This window comes from Sinohyriopsis cumingii, chromosome 8 (genome assembly GCF_028554795.1).
Source record: "Sinohyriopsis cumingii isolate HCF-2022 chromosome 8, ASM2855479v2, whole genome shotgun sequence".
Taxonomy (NCBI): Eukaryota; Metazoa; Mollusca; class Bivalvia; order Unionida; family Unionidae; genus Sinohyriopsis; species Sinohyriopsis cumingii.
In genome coordinates this window covers 60,105,487-60,125,134 of record NC_142968.1, presented here as the reverse complement: position 1 = coordinate 60,125,134, position 19,648 = coordinate 60,105,487, and the positions used below count along the sequence as shown (strand labels likewise).

The following is a 19,648-nucleotide window of genomic DNA, read 5'->3' as shown; positions in this document are numbered from 1 at the left end:
TATTTATCCAAGTTGTAACACTGTACAGAAAACTATTTGATTGTTTTCATATACAACCCCATCTCATTTACTGAAACATTCAAGCTTTAAAAGCTAATCAAAGTAATACAAGTATTGGCGTTACAAATTTACATTTACATTGTTTGGACTGGCAGAAAATATTTTAAAATGATTTACCATTCCTTTATTTTGGAAAATAGTCAGCTGACCTCAAGGAATCATTTAAATACAATACAGATTAGCATCAGTAAGGCATGTAAATTCCTTGACCCTAAAAGATGCGGGACAGTTGTTTGTACCAACGTTTTTCGTCACCGTTGACAAATATGTATTTAATGAAAACATTATGCGATTAATTAGGCAAACGAGCAAAACCAACTAACCGCAGAAACATGTTAATGGGACAAACTATTATAGGTACTACATAGGAAAAATGTTAAATTGTGTCATAAAAGCACCCCGCGAAATGTATTTTTGCTGCTAATTTTAAACATTTGTCAAATATACTAATTCATGAAGACAGGCGATGCACATAAAACATGTAATGAGAGTATGTGTGTACGTATGTATGAATTTCTGAATGTATGTATTTCTGTATGTATTTCTGTATGTATGTATCTATTTCTGTATGTATGTATGTATTTCTGCATGCATGCATGAATGCATGCATGCATGTATGTATGTATGTATGTATGTATGTATGTATGTATGTATGTATGTATGCATGCATGCATGCATGCATGCATGTATGTATGTACGTATGTATGTATGTATGTATGTACATACGTATGTATGTATGTATGTATGTATGTATGTATGCATGCATGCATGCATGTATGTATGTATGTATGTATGTATGTATGTATGTATGTATGTATGTATATGTATCTATGTATCTATGTATGTATGTATGTATGTGTATGTATGTGTGTGTGTGTGTGTGTAGGTATGTATGTGTTTGTGTCGGTATATACGCATGTACGTAAGTACGTACGTACGTACGTATGTATCTATGTATGCTGGTTTAACAGTACATCTGCCCAGTTCTTGCTTTATTGTTTTCAAGTAAAACTTATGAAGTAAATATGGTAAAATGTACAAATTTCTTTAAGAATTAAACTATACCGAATAAAAGTAAACGTGTCAGCCTAAGAGAAAAGAGAAAGAAACTCTTTACTAGTTATGCAAAAAAAAAAAAAACAAAAAAAAAAACACAGAGGGTTAGACCGAAGATTACTTGAATAACAGGCTTAAAGTGTTCTTACGCTGTATAAGCTGATAAAATAAATAAGAATATGTCTTACTATCGTGGACACAAGCAAAATATACGTTATGGTCCAAGTTTACTCTTCGAAATGTAAGTATAAGTCAATTATATGTGCTAGAAATTCAAAATACCAGAATATATGTTGCGTTTGTTCTATATCAAGGTTGACACTGTGCAGTGATGGATTTGATAGAATGAAATTTGTTTGAGGAGTTCTCATTCAAAATATATTACCAAACATATGATGAGTCATTTTATGCTTAAAGACTCTGTATGTTATTTTCAAGTAATAAACGTGTAACTGCACGTCAGATTTGACTGCATTATCGACACTTTCAAAGAATATTCTGCTGAAAATGGGATACATTTGCTTCGTTTTAAACATGCTCAATGATTTGAGTGATGTTTTCTAGAGAGTACATAATAAAGAAAATACTGATAAAAGGTATCAGCCTACGAAACGACAGAATGCAGTCTACCATTGTAAACCAAATATGGAACAGATACAAACCAAGGAGAAAATTGTACGCCATTGTATATTGTAATTCATATTGTAGATCATAAAATAATCTCAAAATAGTTTACACATGCGTTTCTGTACTAAACTTGTCTCCTGATGGGTGTCAATTTAATTATGCATTCTGTATTAATGAATAACAAAATCAAGTGATCTAGAGTATACCATATATACATACATGTATGTGATAGAATATAACAATATATTGCCAGAAAATTAAAATTCTACCTAGGTACCTAGACATTTCTTGATGTAGAGTGAAAGCTGGAAATAAATTACACGTTTGTCATCGTTTAGGCCTACTTGTTTCCAAAGTCTTGCACATTGAAAGCTTCATTTCAAATTCTACAAAAGGAAATGCATTCTCTTTTTGACCTTACGCATTCGTTTTGCATATTTTCATAAATCGAAATACATGGTATCCTGAATCTACAGTACCTGAAGAAAATGTAAGGCATTTGGAACGATAGAACCTGTTTTGAAGAAAGAAAAATAAACAAGTAACATGGCATTAATTTTATTCTGTTGAGTTGGGATATATTACTGTATGCAGAATATGACTCTGTATTATTTATTACTGATTTGTGAACTTCTGTGGTCTTGAACGAAATGGTATCTCGTTTCTACCCATCACTTCGCCTCTACCTGTAAAAAAGTATGAATGAAAGAAGATGTGATACTAATACTAGAGTGTACAGATGGAACATAACATAATTTTAAAGTTACTAATTAAAGCAATGTTCTGATAAATGCAGCTTTATTTATCCTGTTTTCATATTTTAATTTAACATTGAATAGTTTAATAATATTAAAACCAGAAGAAATCTCAACTTTTCCTCTCCATTCTGACCTATTTGCATGAAATTATTGATAAGTATAATGTTACGGAAAATATTTATTTTGCTTCTCTACACTGCCTTTCAATTTGAAGCATCAAATAAGGTATATGAAATTATCCATTGAGTTAGAATTTGTAGCAATGTAGTTTTCAATGTACCAAAAACATATAAATGTAGCCTTTATGCATGTACCTTTCATATACACATTCGGCTAAATGGTTTCGAAAAACCATAGTGCATATTTTATACACAAATTCAATATTAACTTTTCTCTTCATTTCCCCGAACAAATTTAAATACATCTCCATAAACATTATACAAATGTATTCTCACGCCATGCCAATAAAACGATACTTTTGGTACATATGTGAAAATGAAGAAATTAGAGAGCAGAGTGCTTTATAATATACGCACCATGAATGAACCTCTCTGACCCTGTCTACAGATCCACCGTTATGATCAATGTAAGTGTACATATAACCTAGCTTTCATGTAGCAATATGCGAAGGGTGATTTTTGGTGGGCAAGATATGGCGATTCCGATTTGCCTGCACGTTAGTGTCATTTACAACAAAATACAACAACAAAAACGTTTCTCGTGTACTAGAATCCCCATTTGCTCGATGCACATGCTGAAAACTATTAGATGCAAATCCTCGATGACAAAGGGAAAAAGACAATACTATGACTAATGGACAACATTTACCACACCACATAGCTCTTAAAGGTTGCCTATTACTAAAAATCCTTGAAATGATGTATATGTTTGCGGCATATGTAAATAACGGTTCTGCTGCTTATCCACAAGGAAGAGGAATGAACAATGAATAATAAAAGACGAGAACTGTTATATATAATGTTATTTAGATTATCAAGATAACTAGATTGTTACGATACTATTGTTAACGAGCTATTTAGATTACCTGTTTTTGACGTTAATATGGTTAACGTGTTATTTAGATTGTGACGTTAATATAGCAATATTATAACATGTGCCAGATAAGTATATGATTATGACTACGCTGTGTTTAGTGTGTTACTTGCATTTAAATGTGCTAGATGTGTATGATTATGACCAAGCCATGCATAGTGTTATTTGAAATGTGCCAAATGTTCATGATAATGTCTAGGCTATGAATAGTGTGTTACTTGAATGTAACTGCCAAAATATATTTATGATATTTCCTAGGCTCTTGATAGAGCTTTAATTGAATTTAACTGTGCCAAAATCTTTATGATTAAGGCTACGATATGGATAGTGTGTTATTTGAATTTAACTGTGATGAATGTTTATGATAATGACCACATTATGAATATTGTGAATTGGCTGTGTCAAACGTTTTGATTAATGATCAGCTATGGATAATGTGTTATTTGATTGTAACTTTGTTAAATGTTTATGCTTATGACTACGCGATGGATACTGTTATTTTAACTTAATTGTACCAAATGTTCATGATTATTAATTCTCTATGAACAGTTTGCAATTTTAATTTAACTATGACAAAAAATGTTTGTTATAATTTCTACACTATCTATAGTGCGTTCATTACATTTAACTGTGCCATCTGTTTATGATTATAACTCAGCTATGGATAATGTGATGTTTGAATTTAACCGTGCCAAGTATTCATGATTATGACTAAGCTATGGCTAGTTTGTTACTTTCATTTAAATTTAGTTAAATGTTTATTATTAAAGCCGTTTAGTCATGTTATTAATGACCAATTTGTTGAGTGGGTTGATTTCTCTGCTTAAAATTGGTCAATTTGTTCTGGTGAATCCATGCATCTATATGAAAGGTTTTTTTTTTCTTCAATAAAACTTTGCAGTATAATTTCATTACATTAACTGTTTAATTTAGTCGAATAATTGAACACAATCAAACATTGTTATTCAAGCTTAAAACTGGAAAAGTGTTCATTAATCGCAGAAACTTTACTCGGAAATACATCTAAAAAGTGGTTTGCTTTAAATTGTTCTGGAGAGTAACAGACATAAAATTGACAAAATCTAAATGCCCTACTGATCCAAAACCATCCATATCCAGACGATACGTTTAGACGACAAAATGGCATTTGAGTCTGCCAAAGAGATTCAATGTTTCACTAATGTGATGACTACATATTTCCATAACATTTAAACAAGCTCCAAATGCAATATTACTTGATAAATAATGTATTTCGATTGAATCCCACATATTAGCAGATCTTAAAACTGTTCGTATTAAATGCATCCACAACCAATATTTTGTACAAATTATTTACCAATGACACCGTTCTTTTCTCTTTGCATCAAAAGCGTATATATATATATATATATATATATATATATATATATATATATATATATATATATATATATATATATATATATAACTCTGAGTTCCCAATTTCAGTGCCCTCTTTCCGCGGGCAAGAATAAAAACAGGTTAGGAGGCAGCTTTAACACTTAATTTCTGGGGACAGTGTTTCTTTAATAATGAAGTTACACAACTCTAAAGAAAACGCCATTTTAAATGTCTTACAAGGAGCTATTTCGGCGTAATCGTGTAAGTAGCTCGGAATCCTTTGAAAGTGTGGGGTCCATCGGAATGAAAGTGTAGCAACAGTGCCGATCCGCTGTATACTATTGGAGCCGATGGTCCGTTTCCACAGAATCTGAATATAAATCAATATCAGATCTGATTACAATCAACTCCCAACTCTACATTGACATAAACAATAAAGATTTCATAATATTGTATTAGAGTTCTAAATGACCCCATTGTTTTATATCATTCAACGACTACCTATGCGATACAAAATCCCGTTTAATATACCGTTACATTTTGCTTGCTCGATACACTTCAGACGTGATCCATGAGATTGAGACTGATTCACTAATGAAAAGTGGATAAAGATGTGACATATCATAACAATCTGGTTCTGAGACGATTAATTCAGTACAGAAGTTACATCACAATCATTTTTGGAAACATGGTGCTTCAATCTACACCACTGAAAGGACAGTGTGTACAAGGAAACGATCATTGGATTCAATACAATTAACATTTGCCTCATAATGGATCGTAATTAACATTTGCCTCATAATGGATCGTAATGATCGCGTTTTTGAACAAATTTCCATTTCAGTGGTGTAGATTTGAAACAATATGGCAGTTGACAAACCCTGCTATACGTAGGTTTATAACTTACCACCTGGATGACACTAGTGAAAATATAAATATAATATAAATTTACAGGAATAAATAAAATATGTATAAATTGATCATTTTTCAACGTCCATTGCTTTTTGAGCCATACGTTTCTTTACAAACTGGATAAATCAAGAATATACTGTTTTTGTATATACTAACCGAGGTCCTGCAAAACCGACACCATACTTTCTTATTTCTAACCAGTCAAGGCTGCATATTTCATCGTCTTCCACTTCAAAAGTATCAAATCGCACTGTGATACTCGACTTTGCTGTGGTCTAAAACCGAGAGTTAAGATTTCAACAAATCAAAGGCAGAAAATATGACTAAATTATTTTCACTCCTTTTATTTTCATCTTCAGAGGGTACCGTGTTGCAAATCAACGTAATTATTTGTTGTAATGGCCTCTACGTTTAGATCAGGCCTGCTTCAGAAATTTAAGTATGTATTCAACTCACACCTTCGTAGCAAAAATTTAAATCTGTATTAAATATGATGCATTTGTATCGTCAATGTCTGAGCTTTTCTAAACCCTAACAATACGCATGGCACATATAATTAAATTTAAATTATTATCAAAGTGACATTTGAAATGTCCGTGTCCATCCGTGTGTAAACATATTACGGTTTACTAAACGGGTATATATATATATATATATATATATATATATATATATATATATATATAGAGAGAGAGAGAGAGAGAGAGAGAGAGAGAGAGAGAGAGACAGAGACAGAGACAGAGTCAGAGAGAGATAATTCATTCCAATGCGAAAGTTAAATTTATTATTGGAAAGCAAATTATCCGTGCTAAATGTATCAACAAGTCAAATAAGTGGGCGATTTATGTGTATCGTTACTTGGATGAGCCAATAGCAGTCAGCATTTTCGGCATAATTGTGGGGAAAATTCGGGGAAGTGAACGTCCCTGATGGTTCTGTGAGGATACCGCCACATCCTAAATTAATAAAAATGTATTCACTTGTTAGTAAATGTCTACACCATATTTAGTACACAACGCAATATGTCTTTCACTTTTAAAACGGTTGACACTAGTTATATCACCCGTAATACTAAAATAACAACAGCTCTAGTCGATAAATTAAAGTTATTTGGATATGCAATAATAGCACATTTCGTTATCACTCTACTAATATTGAAAACAAAGAACAGTGTTTAGTTATTATGCAAGTTTTAATAATCACTATAAATAAATGTGACAATATTTGACAACTGAATTATCACTTAAACAACGGATATTTAACCTTCCGCTTTTTTATAATAAGTAACATAACTAATCAGAGCAACATGTGAGTTTATCAATGTCTGTGTTCTGAATGTTTTTTCTAGTCAGTATACCGGTTTAACGAAACTCAGACAGCCAATAAAATGAGCAGTACCTTCACTTTTAACACTAGCTATATCACCCGTAATACTGAATTAGCATTTAAATAACATCAGCTCTGGTCGATACATTAAAGTTATGTGGATATGCAACAATAGCGTTATCGGTCTACTAATACTGAAAACAAAGAACAGTCTTAAATTATTGTTCAAGTTTTAATAATCACTATAAATAAATGTGACAATATTTGACAACTGAGTTGTCACTTAGACAACGGAGATTTAAAATTCCGCATTTTGTGGATAATTAGTAACATAACAATCAACATGTTAGTTTATAAATGTGTGTGTTCTGAATGGTTTTTCTAGTCATTATACTGGTTGAAACTCAGATAGCCAATAAAATGAATAGTACTTAACTTTTCTCTCGACAACTGTTTCAAAATGTCAGATCTGTTGATTAATAGATAATGCAAACACCTTCGTCTTTTCTTTGGGGTTAAAATACTCACCTGGTGTCAGAAGTAAAACATAAATTACTACTTTTACATGTAATTTCTGATGATCTAGAAAACGTTAAAACCAAGTTGAAACCATGTTAAGTGCGTCTACATATAAAATACTTAACACTTTAATACCTGGCGTGCCTCTCTTGACTTCCTCGCATGTTCTTCCAGAAAGTGCATAAGGGCATACGCATGCGCAATCCGGGCCAATGTACCCTTCATTTCTGCAATCCAGTCTGCCAGCACATCCCGCTGCAATACGAATACCAGTTATGTTTTGTTGTGTTAAGCCGTTAATAAATTTTCATTAATTACTAGTTTGTATTGTTTGTTTTAACCTATATACAACATCGTTTACGTTCGCTTGAAAGGTTTAACAAAGAAAGCAACGAACACCAATGTGACTGAAGTCTTGATTAAGGAATATCTAGATGTTACCGCAATCTTAATGGTGTCCTGAACAATGAAATAATGACGGTGCAACATGACTAGAGTAAGGATTATGAGGCGAATTCCTGCTAACTACAAACTAAAGTGTTAACACTTCAGAATATTTTGTCATTTGGCTGTTATTCAAAACATAAACATTATTCTTATTATCATTATCATAATCGTTATTGTTATAAGTATTATTATTAGTAGCAGTATTATTATTATTATTATTATTATTATTATTATTATTATTATTTACTATAAGGAGCCAAGGTTAGCAAGATAGACACAGGTGCGGGTTTAGATCAGTCAGAGTCGATTACCATGGTGTTTCTTCGGGCAAGGTACTTTACACTGTCTCCGCACTAAATAACCAATTTGCTTTACTGTGTCGTAAGACACCTATTAAATTCGTATTGTTGGTAATCACGGTGAAAATCTATCTTAGAAGAAATAGTACTGAAGAATTTTGAAGCAAATACAATATTTAAACTAAGAAAGATCATCGATATTACGCTCTAAAATGTTCACTTTCTAATATATATGTTCACACTTTGAAATGATTTGGAAAATAATCCTCAATTTAGCTGGACTCTCTTTGATGCGTGTAACAGCGGGAAGATACAATAATGATGTGGACTTAAAACAGTCTAACTCGAGATGCTCTAAGCACCTTAAAATATTAGATCACTATTAGAACATATACAAGGACAACATCATAAAAACAAACACCATGAAATTACAAACAAAATAATGTTGAGAATAATTAAGGAAGTATAGATTATTACACCTATAAGTCTGTACTTATAGTCGAAATAGATGAGCTTAAGAACACTCTTGAATGAAATCACAGTATTCTTGTTTCTAAGATATATGGGCAATTCGTTCCATGTAGTTTGGACCTGTTCCACAAAAGAAGGTTGTCAGCATGACTTCGTTTTAATAGTGGGAACAATGCGAGTGCGAGTCACGAAAGAAGAGAGTAAGTTTCTAAAAAGGGTAAACACATAGGTGAGATGGATAGGTATATTTAACAGGCGCCATCAACGACGTGTTGCATAGTGAATAGATTTTATATGTCATTATTGATTGAACTGGTCGCTATTAAAGCTTACATAGCATAGTTGTTCGCCCTGTAAGGATGATCCGATCAGGTCTGTTTTGAACTGAACCTTTTGAGGATTCTTTAGTAGCTTCTGAGACGACGCAGACAAAACTGAACTACAATAGTCCAATCTTGAAAATGCTAAGAAACACACAAGTGTTTAAGTGGAATCAACCGAAAGAAAATTGCGAATGGAGCGTGTTGATGCATCTCAGTTCCCGATATGAAGCCTTGGATATGTTCATGAGATGTTGTTTGTAATGAGAGCGTCCTGTCCAACGTGACGGTGTAAATTTAATGTTTGCTGATGCTTATTGTTTGAAGTAAAGGTGATCATGATGGCTCCAGTTTAATGATTATTCGTCTGTAGCTTGTTTCATGTCATCCATGATTTCACGTCAGAAACGCAGCTCTCTACGCCTTGGATGTTAGCTACACCTTTTAATGGGCAGCTAGATTTGACTATTTGAGTGTCTTCCACGTACAACTGGTGAGATATCGAATGTCGATCTATGACACGGGAGAGCATCTGAGAGCATAGAATAAAGAGAACAAGACCAGGAAGAGACCGTTGTGGAACAACAAAATAATGGTCACCTGGGTTCCAATATTTTTCATTTACGGACAGAATTTGTGTCATGTTGATTAAACATGACTTGAAACATAGTTAAGCTGTATCATGACTACCGTATATATCCTGGAGACCCTGAAGTAATATAACATGATATTTTGTGTCAAACACCGCGGACAAGTCAAGAAGGGTAAGGACTGTAATCTTGCCCCGAACCATAGCAGAGTGAATGTCATAAATTACTCTAAGAAGGGAACTTTCAGTGTCATGACGAGGTACATATGCAGATTTTACATTGATAAAAAGACTATATGAATTCCGATGAGATACAAGTTCAGATAGAATAGGTTTTTCTACAATTATTTCTTAATGAATTTGAAGTTAGGAACTGAGCAGATGTTCTTTAAATCGTTAGGGTCAAGTGTTGTTTTTTTTCAAACGCGCCTTTAAAATGGCACTTTTGAAAAATGAGGGGAATTACCCGGATGAGAGAGAAGTATCGATAACACCGGTTAGTGAAGGCAGTATCAAGCAGTGATTTCAGAATAGTTCACATGGCTTGTAGGGGAGGGGGGTATTCTTTACAACTGTTTGTACTAAATCCATAGAGATAAGTTCAAACACAACAGCAAAAGAAAAGGAAACATTGCATCAATTAGTCATGTCGAACGTTTTCTTGCTTAAGGACTAGAACAAATGAAATAGTCATCGTCAATGGTCAAGCACCTGTCGGAGTAGGTCCTCGATATCAGATATAAGCAACGTTATATGTGAAGTTAATCACCTAACGCATAACCTTAAATGTTAGATGAATTTAATGGTAACTTTTGCTACGAAATCCATTATTAGATTAACAAGTTTATCTAGCAGTGGATTTAGGCCCTCACACACCGAACCAGTGAAAATTACTTCAAGCAGCCTTGCCTTTTGGACGTAATACTTACATGTGACTTTGATTTTCTCAGATTTTGGCCCCCCAATATATGGAATGGACAGCAATATCACTCGAATATTGTTTTACCTATTCATTTGTGAATCGGGTAACAATGTAAGCAACTTTAGTTTTACACGAAGGACGACTCCCAGAGGACCATTACAAAAGTGCAATGCGGTCGATGTGATTTTTCAAGATTAAATAAATGACACTGTACACTGGCAATTATTTGACCTGTACTGAGATAAACTAAACATTATGCACTTAAATTTACATATTCGTCATAAATAATGTTATATTTATTTAATAGGCATTCTTCTTATTCTCCACACCAACACACTTCGCGCCAGTCAGTAATATAATGCACATGAAGCCATATACCCTAAGAAAATATTTTTCACGTTGTCTGCATTAAATATAAGCAAATCGTGCACACAAAGATCACGTAGGTGGATGTCGAAAATAAGAAAACATAAAATTTGTTTTGCAAAATACGAAATCTTGTAAAATATCTAGAGTTTAAACATTTAGTGATATTTGGTGCTATTGGTATGATTAAAGCTAGTGCGTCACAAACACATTTACAAAGATAATGTGTTGCATCTGGGAAATCGATACCAGAGGCGCAACCAAATAGAATATCGGTATATCTGTTTGTCCAAGACAAGACCACTTATGTGCAGCTTGGGCTTTTTGGAATCACATGTAACCGTCAGCACACTGTAACGTCAAAATAAAATAATTTAGAAGAAACTTACAAGAAGGATACATATCATTATTTGAACTAAATATTTGAACTAAAGTTTCAATTCAAAGGTGACCACATTTGGTAAGCCGTACTTGCAGTGTGTACATATATGTGTAAGTTCCTATGCATTGACGCTTTGAAGGAAAATGTTCCAGCACGTATATAAGTCGTCTCAGTCACAGCTTGGAGAGAAAACCATGTCAAACCTTGATATACAAATTACTTTCTAGTATTAAACTCGCTTTATATTCCATACAGTGAGCCTAACCTAAAGTTTGTTTATACTTTAAACTATCCATTCGTTGGTTTGCATTTAAATATAAACTTTAATACCACATAAACATGTCTGGAATAATCCGTACTGCGTTGACCATTCGTCTCCTTAAAGCTGGTTCTACTTATTGTTTGCGTGTGGATTACAAAACACCTTTCTTTTTGTTCATTTATTTGTTTTGTTTGTTGTGGATGAGTCATTTGGAGGTTGAGGGAATCATGTAGCCATGGATTTTCAGAGGTCTCGTTAAAATATAAGCCAGCTCATATGCGGATTTAATGTCTGCTTACCATTGCACTTGTATAGATCATTTGCCGTCTTGATATCAATAAAGCTCAACTCATCTCTCTGCCCCATGATACCCATCAATCCTTTGTCCTTTGGCTCAATCGTGTGGGCTTTATTATCTTTACTAAACCACTGCAAGATAAATACATAAGTAAATATACCACAACATGTTTGATTTATTTCAAAAAGTATATATGATTCTCTTTAAAGTTTATTAATTGAATTTTGAAAAGTTATTCATATACCAATAATAAACCTTCTATTGGAAGTATATCAGAACATCAAAGGCTATCAACAAAAGCTTCAGGATGTACATATTTGTTCTGCTTTTAATTATATCACTCAGCCTTCTCTCCAAGATTCGTTGTCATTATCAATGTGAAATATATGTCCATAAATCTATTAGTAATTCATGCCAAACACATGTATTTAAATTAAAGAAACAAAAAGCTTTTCTCTAAAAGTAAAATCCAATTTCGTTATAGTAACAATGTGCACATTCTTTAACAAATCGTAACATTTAAAATATGCGATCTTTGTTTTAACAAATGAAATTGCCCTTAAGAAATATGTCACATGGGTGGAGAATACTTAAATTCGCGAAATAGATGTGATACAGAATGACAGCTCTAGCTTTCGATGGCATGATAATCTGCGTGAAGTTTACAAACTCTGTCAGAGCCTTGTGAAGTCAACGATTTGTGGATTGATAATATTACTTACGGTTGGTCCATAATGCATGGCTGATCCAACATCGTACATCTCCATCGTGTCAATAATTTGGCGGTCGTATTTGTTGAAATCTGCCTCTAATCCCGGCTTTATATTCGCAATTGCGACGTTTACAAAGAAGTCCCGGTCAGGTCGTGATTGCTCATGATAAAACCCTAAAGCATGTCCAATTTCATGAGCTATCGACACCACCTGAATATGATTACCTAAAAATTATTACCATCATTATCAGAGGGATATGAAGCAATTTAAATATATACAATCGTTAGCAACGTACAGGCTGACATTTAAATTGATTTTAAAATATAAAATTCACGTATGATTACAAAAATAAGCATTAGATGTCGATAAATAATTTGCCTAATCTAACCAGCAGTGGGTGCTTACATCGAAGTTCATATTATCATTCACTTGTCTAAGTATTATGTAAAGTTTCGAAATGCCTTTGGCAAAATATGCGCTACAATATACAAGTACATGCACTGCAATACTCACATTGTTACAATTATCAGAGATTGTAATTTCTTGGGGACCATCGTTCACCATTCCAATATAAGATGAGCATCTGTACATAAAGCAGGTAAAGAACATAATTATAATTCTGAGCTGACACATTTTTCAATTAAAATAAAATTCAGTCAAGATGGCACGAAAATATTTAACGCAAGGATAGGTATATGATGTTAAAGAGAAGACGTGTACTTTTCTGAAGCTTTGACGTTGCTGCATGGGTGTCACCTAGGACATGATAAAGAATTTTGACTAGCAGTACATGCAAGCTAGAACTCGCATGATGATATGCAGATTAGATATGTCTCATATTTTCAAAGCTTTATTTATTATATGGTTAACAGCAGGTGAGCACAATACTATTTCATAGTTATAAATCAGAGAATATCGAATGATACATACATCAGCGTTCTAAATTGTATTAAATTCTCTACTAATTTTCAAATGTATTCTTTACCTTCTTTCAAAATGTTTAAGAATAGTTTTATAAAAGCAATTTTCCTGACCGTACGCTCGTTTTGTTTTTAATGCTAATATGTATATACGCCCAGTTTATTACAAAAGCAAATACGAAAGACGAGGCATTACGAGATTCAAACGAATCAAAACGATAGACTGTGCTTATAAAATACTTGCGTCATAGTTCACCTCTTTGGTTGTATCCTGTTAATCATTGCCTCTGCTTTAAAACCCTACGATCAATAACCAATTTGGGTATCAATGTCAAATATCTGAATTTTGCATGTTTGGGTCAGTTAAGTGTATAGTGCTGATGTTATATCTGATGTTTGCAAGTTTGTTAGTTTCCAAGTCATGGTGCTGACACTTGCGATCGTAATCACAAACACGGACTTATAGACTCCTCCGACTGAATCTTAAAGAGATCTTTTATAAAATCACTCTTCTACCGAATATTCGAATCATGTAAATGTATAATAACCATTTGTACCTCATCAGATCCCTCGTAATAACACTCCTTAATTAAGACTCGTTCTTGAAAGATGTAATTAGAATAATGCTGCTTTACAAAAACACGCAAAGAACAGACAATAGTGGCCATATAACCACGCCTTTAGGGTTTTATATTTTCAAAGCTTTACTATCACTAATAATCTCATTCAAGGAAACTGAATTTTGTTAGTTATTCGCCCAAACCACAAAAATAACAACTTACTTTTTAACATTGTAACATCTACTCTAATCAGTGGCAGTTGAATAATCTAATCTCAAAAGACATTATTGACACGCAAAAGAATTAATTAAGGCAGGGCCGTGTATAAAATCACTGCTGAAGAATTTCAACAACGTCAGGAATGCTATTCCCGATTCATATTTGTTAATGGGGCAATAGTCTGTGGCCTTACTGTGCGGACTGTTGGCCGAAGAGTTATCTAAGCCGTATACACTGTCGTCTCGGATTGAATGCAAAATAGGTCCTTCCCTTACCAAGAGGGATAATACCTTTTTTATGTCAATGACAGTGCACCCATACAGAAATGTGGTTCATAACTAGCAAATTAACCGCAATGAAAATCTTAAAGAGCCATTTTTACTCGCAGGGTTTTAAACAATAATGCAGATATAACCTACTGTAGCAGAATACTGGATCTGCTACACTAACACGGGTCTCTCTGTCTTGGGTTATTTAGGATAGATCTTGGATTTCGAGGACTGGTGCTGCAGAGTGAGAGATTCCGTTCTCAGCGGATACCGTATAATTCCTGGCTTCTTGTCGCCGACTGTGTCGCAGTCTTGGTCGCAGTCGCCGACAGTGTCGCAGGGTCGCTGAACGGTCTTCCTCTGTTCGCAACTGCGTCGCAGAGTCCCCAACTGGGTCTCAGACCTGTCGAAGGAATGTTGACTGGTCTTATTCTGGTCGCAAACTTGGTCCCAGACTTGTCCCATGGTCACCGACTGGTCTCATTCGTTTCACAGACTTGGTCGCAGGGTAGCGTCGTAATGAGATCAAGATCGAAACAGAGAAACAACAGTGCAGAAGAATGGGTCTCAGACTTGTCGAAGGATCGCTAACTTGTCTTCCTCTGGTCACCGACTTGGTCGCAGAGTCGCCGACTTGGTATTAGATTTGTCCCATGGTCGCCGACTGGTCTCATTCTGGTCGCAGATTCGCGTCGTAATCAGATCGAGATCGACAGAGACAAACAACAGTGCCAAAGAATGAAAGAAGATGTATCCTCAGTCAAAACGTGTATTACCGCAAGATCTCTGAACTTCTTGGACGAGCCTTGCAGCGCAGGTCTTATGGTCGACGAAAGACCTTGTTCCTACTCTTTTCTGGCTCTTTACTGTGGGAAGATATACGACCAAATGTGCTTCCTCTCACGGGGTGGTTATAATTTTTATATTTGCAGAGGACTTCTTCACACTATACCGCTTCCTAACACAACACTATAGCAAACACAGGCGATATCATGTGACCGAAAACTAAGACGTTAGATGACACTACCAAAACCTGCCAAATTTTTAAAGTGAGAAAATAAATTCCTGGAAAGGTCTCTCACATACCCACATTGGCCTAACCCGAGACTCGAACCCCCGCAGAGGTAAGATGCCAGTGATACGTAACTGTGAGCGCTTTTACCACTCGGCCACAAGGGGCCCCGATAACCTATGTACTCGTCATGGCTACCTCAGGCATAATATTATGATGATGGGTGTATGTAATGGTACCATCACGTGAAAGGTGAATATGCAAAAATAAGGAATACAATCACATCATTTGTCATTTGGTGTGATCATTTATGGGGCTTGGAAACTGGGAAGCAAATGCCGCACTCGGTCTGATTCTATATATCTATCTATCTATCTATATCTATCTATATATATATATATATATATATATATATATATATATATATATATATATATATATATATATATATATATATATATATATATATATATATATATATTTAGTTGTTCCAAATATTATATAATTTTGTTTGTTTCATCCAATCGGATTTTACATTATTTGAATTGATATACTCACCCAGATCCTTTCGAAAATATGACGTAGTTCGAATGTCCCACTTGCCTCTTTACATCTTCAGACATCTCCCGGAACCGGATACATGTTGTCCTTTCCCAGTAGTCGATAGCAGACAAAACCGTTTGTTTTATATCATTAGCTGTAAAACAAATTAAACATGATATATGTAAATAAAACAATTGCACTTACATCAATTGATTTCGATAATATATATTGTTTATTAAGTCATTTTTGCTGCATCTAGAGTTCCAGAAATTAAATGTTGTGAATTATATTTTAAATAACGTGTCCGATTCGTTTCCTGATTAGAACACGACACATCAAACAGATTTACGATTATGCAAGTTATTAGTATACACGAAGACAGTCAGTCACATTTCCACTCTCAATAATATCCGTTGTACAAACTTCTAAACGTCTGGCCTAATGGAGCCAAGTCGGCGTTATATTGATCTATAAATCAAGGGCATTAGTGACATTTCAAGTGTTCAGTTTCTCATTAAGATCACATTGTCAGAACAGAAACTATAATATAGGTATTAAAATTAAATTAATTATGATCAAAATTGTTATGTCAGCAACTTTACGGATAAGAAGGCATTGTTTAAAACATTCAATATGGAACAGGAATATATTAAATTCTTACTGTACGATAACGAAATATAAAGCAATTTTGATAATGTTCAAAACATGATATATGTAAGAAACAGGTATCTGTCTTTCCAAAAACAATTTTACTTACATAAAACGTTAACCAAATCATTAAACTTGAATACAACTATCCCCTTCGGCCATATGTATTCCAGGTTGTGAACAACCTTGCGTTTGGATCTCCCAACACCATCTAATGCATGACCACCATCCCTTATCTCAATTTCCTGAGATGGCTTCAATTTCATGTCTGCCTCATATGTTCCTTCTACGTCATTTAGTCCCTCAGAAGGTTGGTGAAGTTCGGACAGCTTTTGACCACTTAGAAGTCGGAAATGAGTTGTGTTCAGTTTTGGTGAACCCTGTTAAAGGAAATGAGGTTAGTTCAAACATGTGGAAAGTGTTTCGAGTTCTCGACACTTTACGACACAATGTTTCTAAAGAAAACCTAGAGCTCCAGCTGTTAAGACAAATGCTAATTAAGAATATAAATTGTTTGGTAACATAAAGCTATTTATGTTCAATGTTGGTACTTGTACTTTTCTTTATGTGTCACATCTCTAAACAGTTTAATTGTCTTTAAATGGTATGGCATGACCAATTTGTGAATGTTATGCCACAATAAATTTTCATTAACCAAAGGACACATTAAAGTTAGTAGCTTTCCTAGAAGTTGTGTATCGAAAGAAAACTAAGAAACTCAAATAAGAACTTAATTTAATATATTTTAGCCCTTTGTTATGATTTCTTGATACCTTGCATATCTGACACTAAATTACAAAATTCTTCATCACTTTTATGTCCAGGACTAGGATATTGTATTTTTACTGCGGTAAATAGTCAAATTTTCATTATAAACGAATTTTCCTTATTATACGGTATTTTTTATATATCTCACGTTTTTATATGTTTATGTAATTACGAAATATTTTCCATATGGAAGAAAAAATATTTACTTACATGAATAGAGTCAACTATCCGCATGTCGTAACTTCCAGTGATGTCATTCTGCAACTTCAAGATAATTTTGGATATACATAATTGGAACTAGCATGCATAACGTACAAATTAAATATCAAAATAACGTCTGCACCTATAAAATAAGAAAACGAATTTATTGATATGATGCGTTGAATAATCTAGTTTTATAATAAGGTCATATTTAAATAAAGTATTACTATTTAGGTAAACTTTGTCATCATTCCTTCTGATACTTTGTTTATATAAATGCCATGTTTTGTCAAACATTTCCATCGTTACAAAGGTAAAAACATTTTTCCGCTCCCGAATTTACCAAAATCTAGTTCCTTTCATACCTTTGAAGTAATACTAGAACGAATCCGTTCCATATTCTGTAATGAACACATACAAAATCACTTCTTGTATGGAAGCAAATAATAATAATAATAATAATAATAATAATAATAATAATAATAATAATAATAATAATTATGATAATAATAGTTCCTTCCATTCACCTCTACTGGATGCCCTTGGCTCGGCAAGAACACCATGAATAACACTATGCATCCTAGCGTCATTTTCGAGACTTGTACTCTGTTTTAGTTTGTAGTGCGCTTTATATATTTCAGCTTTGCTTTACGATCTTTTTTTAACAAGATTAGAACCAATCAAAATCGTTTAAGGCATGCAGTTTTTAAAATTCTTATCTCAGTTTCCTCGTGGATGTGTTAAATTCATTTAAAGGATAGCATTCTTAATGTGCAAACATATGGGTGTGAAAACTTTGTACAACGTACTAAGAAAATCAATATGTTAGTAATTTATGATTTACCGTGACGGAAAATGTGATGTTGTCTCTATAATACTATATGATGCGGTTCATGCCAATTTTTAACTTTTGTAAGAAAGATATATAGAAATATGAGGAATAATTACATACATATTGCAAAGCATTAGCCAGATTCTGGCGCATGTTTATGACGACAGGGTAGATAACATCACAAGGCTTGAAAATGTATTACGTCAAAAAAAGCAGAATACTTACGTATAAAAATGTATCGAATAATTTACTTGTGCATGTATTTAATTATATGAACATCGTCCATGATTGGTCATTGACTTTGCAATGATCTCTTAGAGAAAGGTATTTAGTCTTCAAATAATAATAAATTTTAATGGATAAAAGATATTTTTGTAACAAGGGATTTGAAACAATGTCTAGAATATTGTGCTTTTAATTTAATTTTCGGGTGTTCATTTCTTATGATATTCAGTTTTATTTTTATGTGGAGCATGAGATTTCTTGAAGAGAGGCACAATGCAAATTTTAAATAGCGCAAGATCCATTTTTGAAACTTATTGGCTGGTATAGCCTACAAGTGGCATCAGTAAATAATGGTTATTAAAATTTTTAAACTTATTATAAACCATTTTGTGTTGGATATACAAATCAAGTTTACATTTCTTGAAATCGTTTGATAACCCATAAGACGAAAAATATACATTGTATTAAATTCCGACATTATTTTAAAATACTTTGTGAATAGTTAAAGGTAATAGTCCATAGAAAGCAAAGAATATCACTTTCCAAAGCAATAATAGGAACTGGCTCTCTAACACGTCTGATCAACAACAACAAATTAATAATCACTGCCGCCAAGGAAAGTTTGACTTTGCTTTGAGTGGAGACTGATTTACAGCAGCTAACATTGCTTAACCAATGTGCTACCTCACATGGAATAATCTGTTTATACAAC

General features: G+C 33.5%; 1 protein-coding gene across 2 annotated transcripts; it reads right to left on the bottom strand.

The window, feature by feature from the left end:
- Positions 1–2,269: 2,269 nt before the first annotated feature.
- On the bottom strand, positions 2,270–18,502 carry LOC149793641 (blastula protease 10-like). Of its 2 annotated transcripts, none has more exons than XM_089966440.1 (12): positions 18,407–18,502; positions 17,889–17,942; positions 17,020–17,290; positions 16,278–16,416; positions 13,253–13,322; positions 12,749–12,949; positions 12,028–12,157; positions 7,806–7,925; positions 6,684–6,781; positions 5,982–6,100; positions 5,151–5,283; positions 2,270–2,429 (listed from the first exon to the last, which is right to left on the bottom strand). In XM_089966440.1, the coding sequence occupies exons 1-11, from the start codon at positions 18,467–18,469 to the stop codon at positions 5,157–5,159; spliced, it is 1,392 nt and encodes a 463-aa protein (XP_089822566.1). In that variant the 5' UTR covers positions 18,470–18,502; the 3' UTR covers positions 2,270–2,429; positions 5,151–5,156. The 2 variants fall into 2 exon arrangements, with proteins under 2 accessions (XP_089822566.1, XP_089822567.1); XM_089966441.1 differs by having other exon boundaries at positions 17,889–17,936; positions 18,407–18,498.
- Between the last annotated feature and the right edge of the window lie 1,146 nt (positions 18,503–19,648).

Coding starts and splice junctions, on each gene's coding strand:
- LOC149793641 (XM_089966440.1), bottom strand. CDS start 18,469: ATGACGCTAGGATGCATAGTGTTATTCATGGTGTTCTTGCCGAGCCAA. Junction 13,323..16,277: donor ATATTTTCGAAAGGATCTGG/GTGAGTATATCA, acceptor CTTTATGTACAG/ATGCTCATCTTATATTGGAA. Junction 7,926..12,027: donor TGATCTATACAAGTGCAATG/GTAAGCAGACAT, acceptor TTCGTATTGCAG/CGGGATGTGCTGGCAGACTG.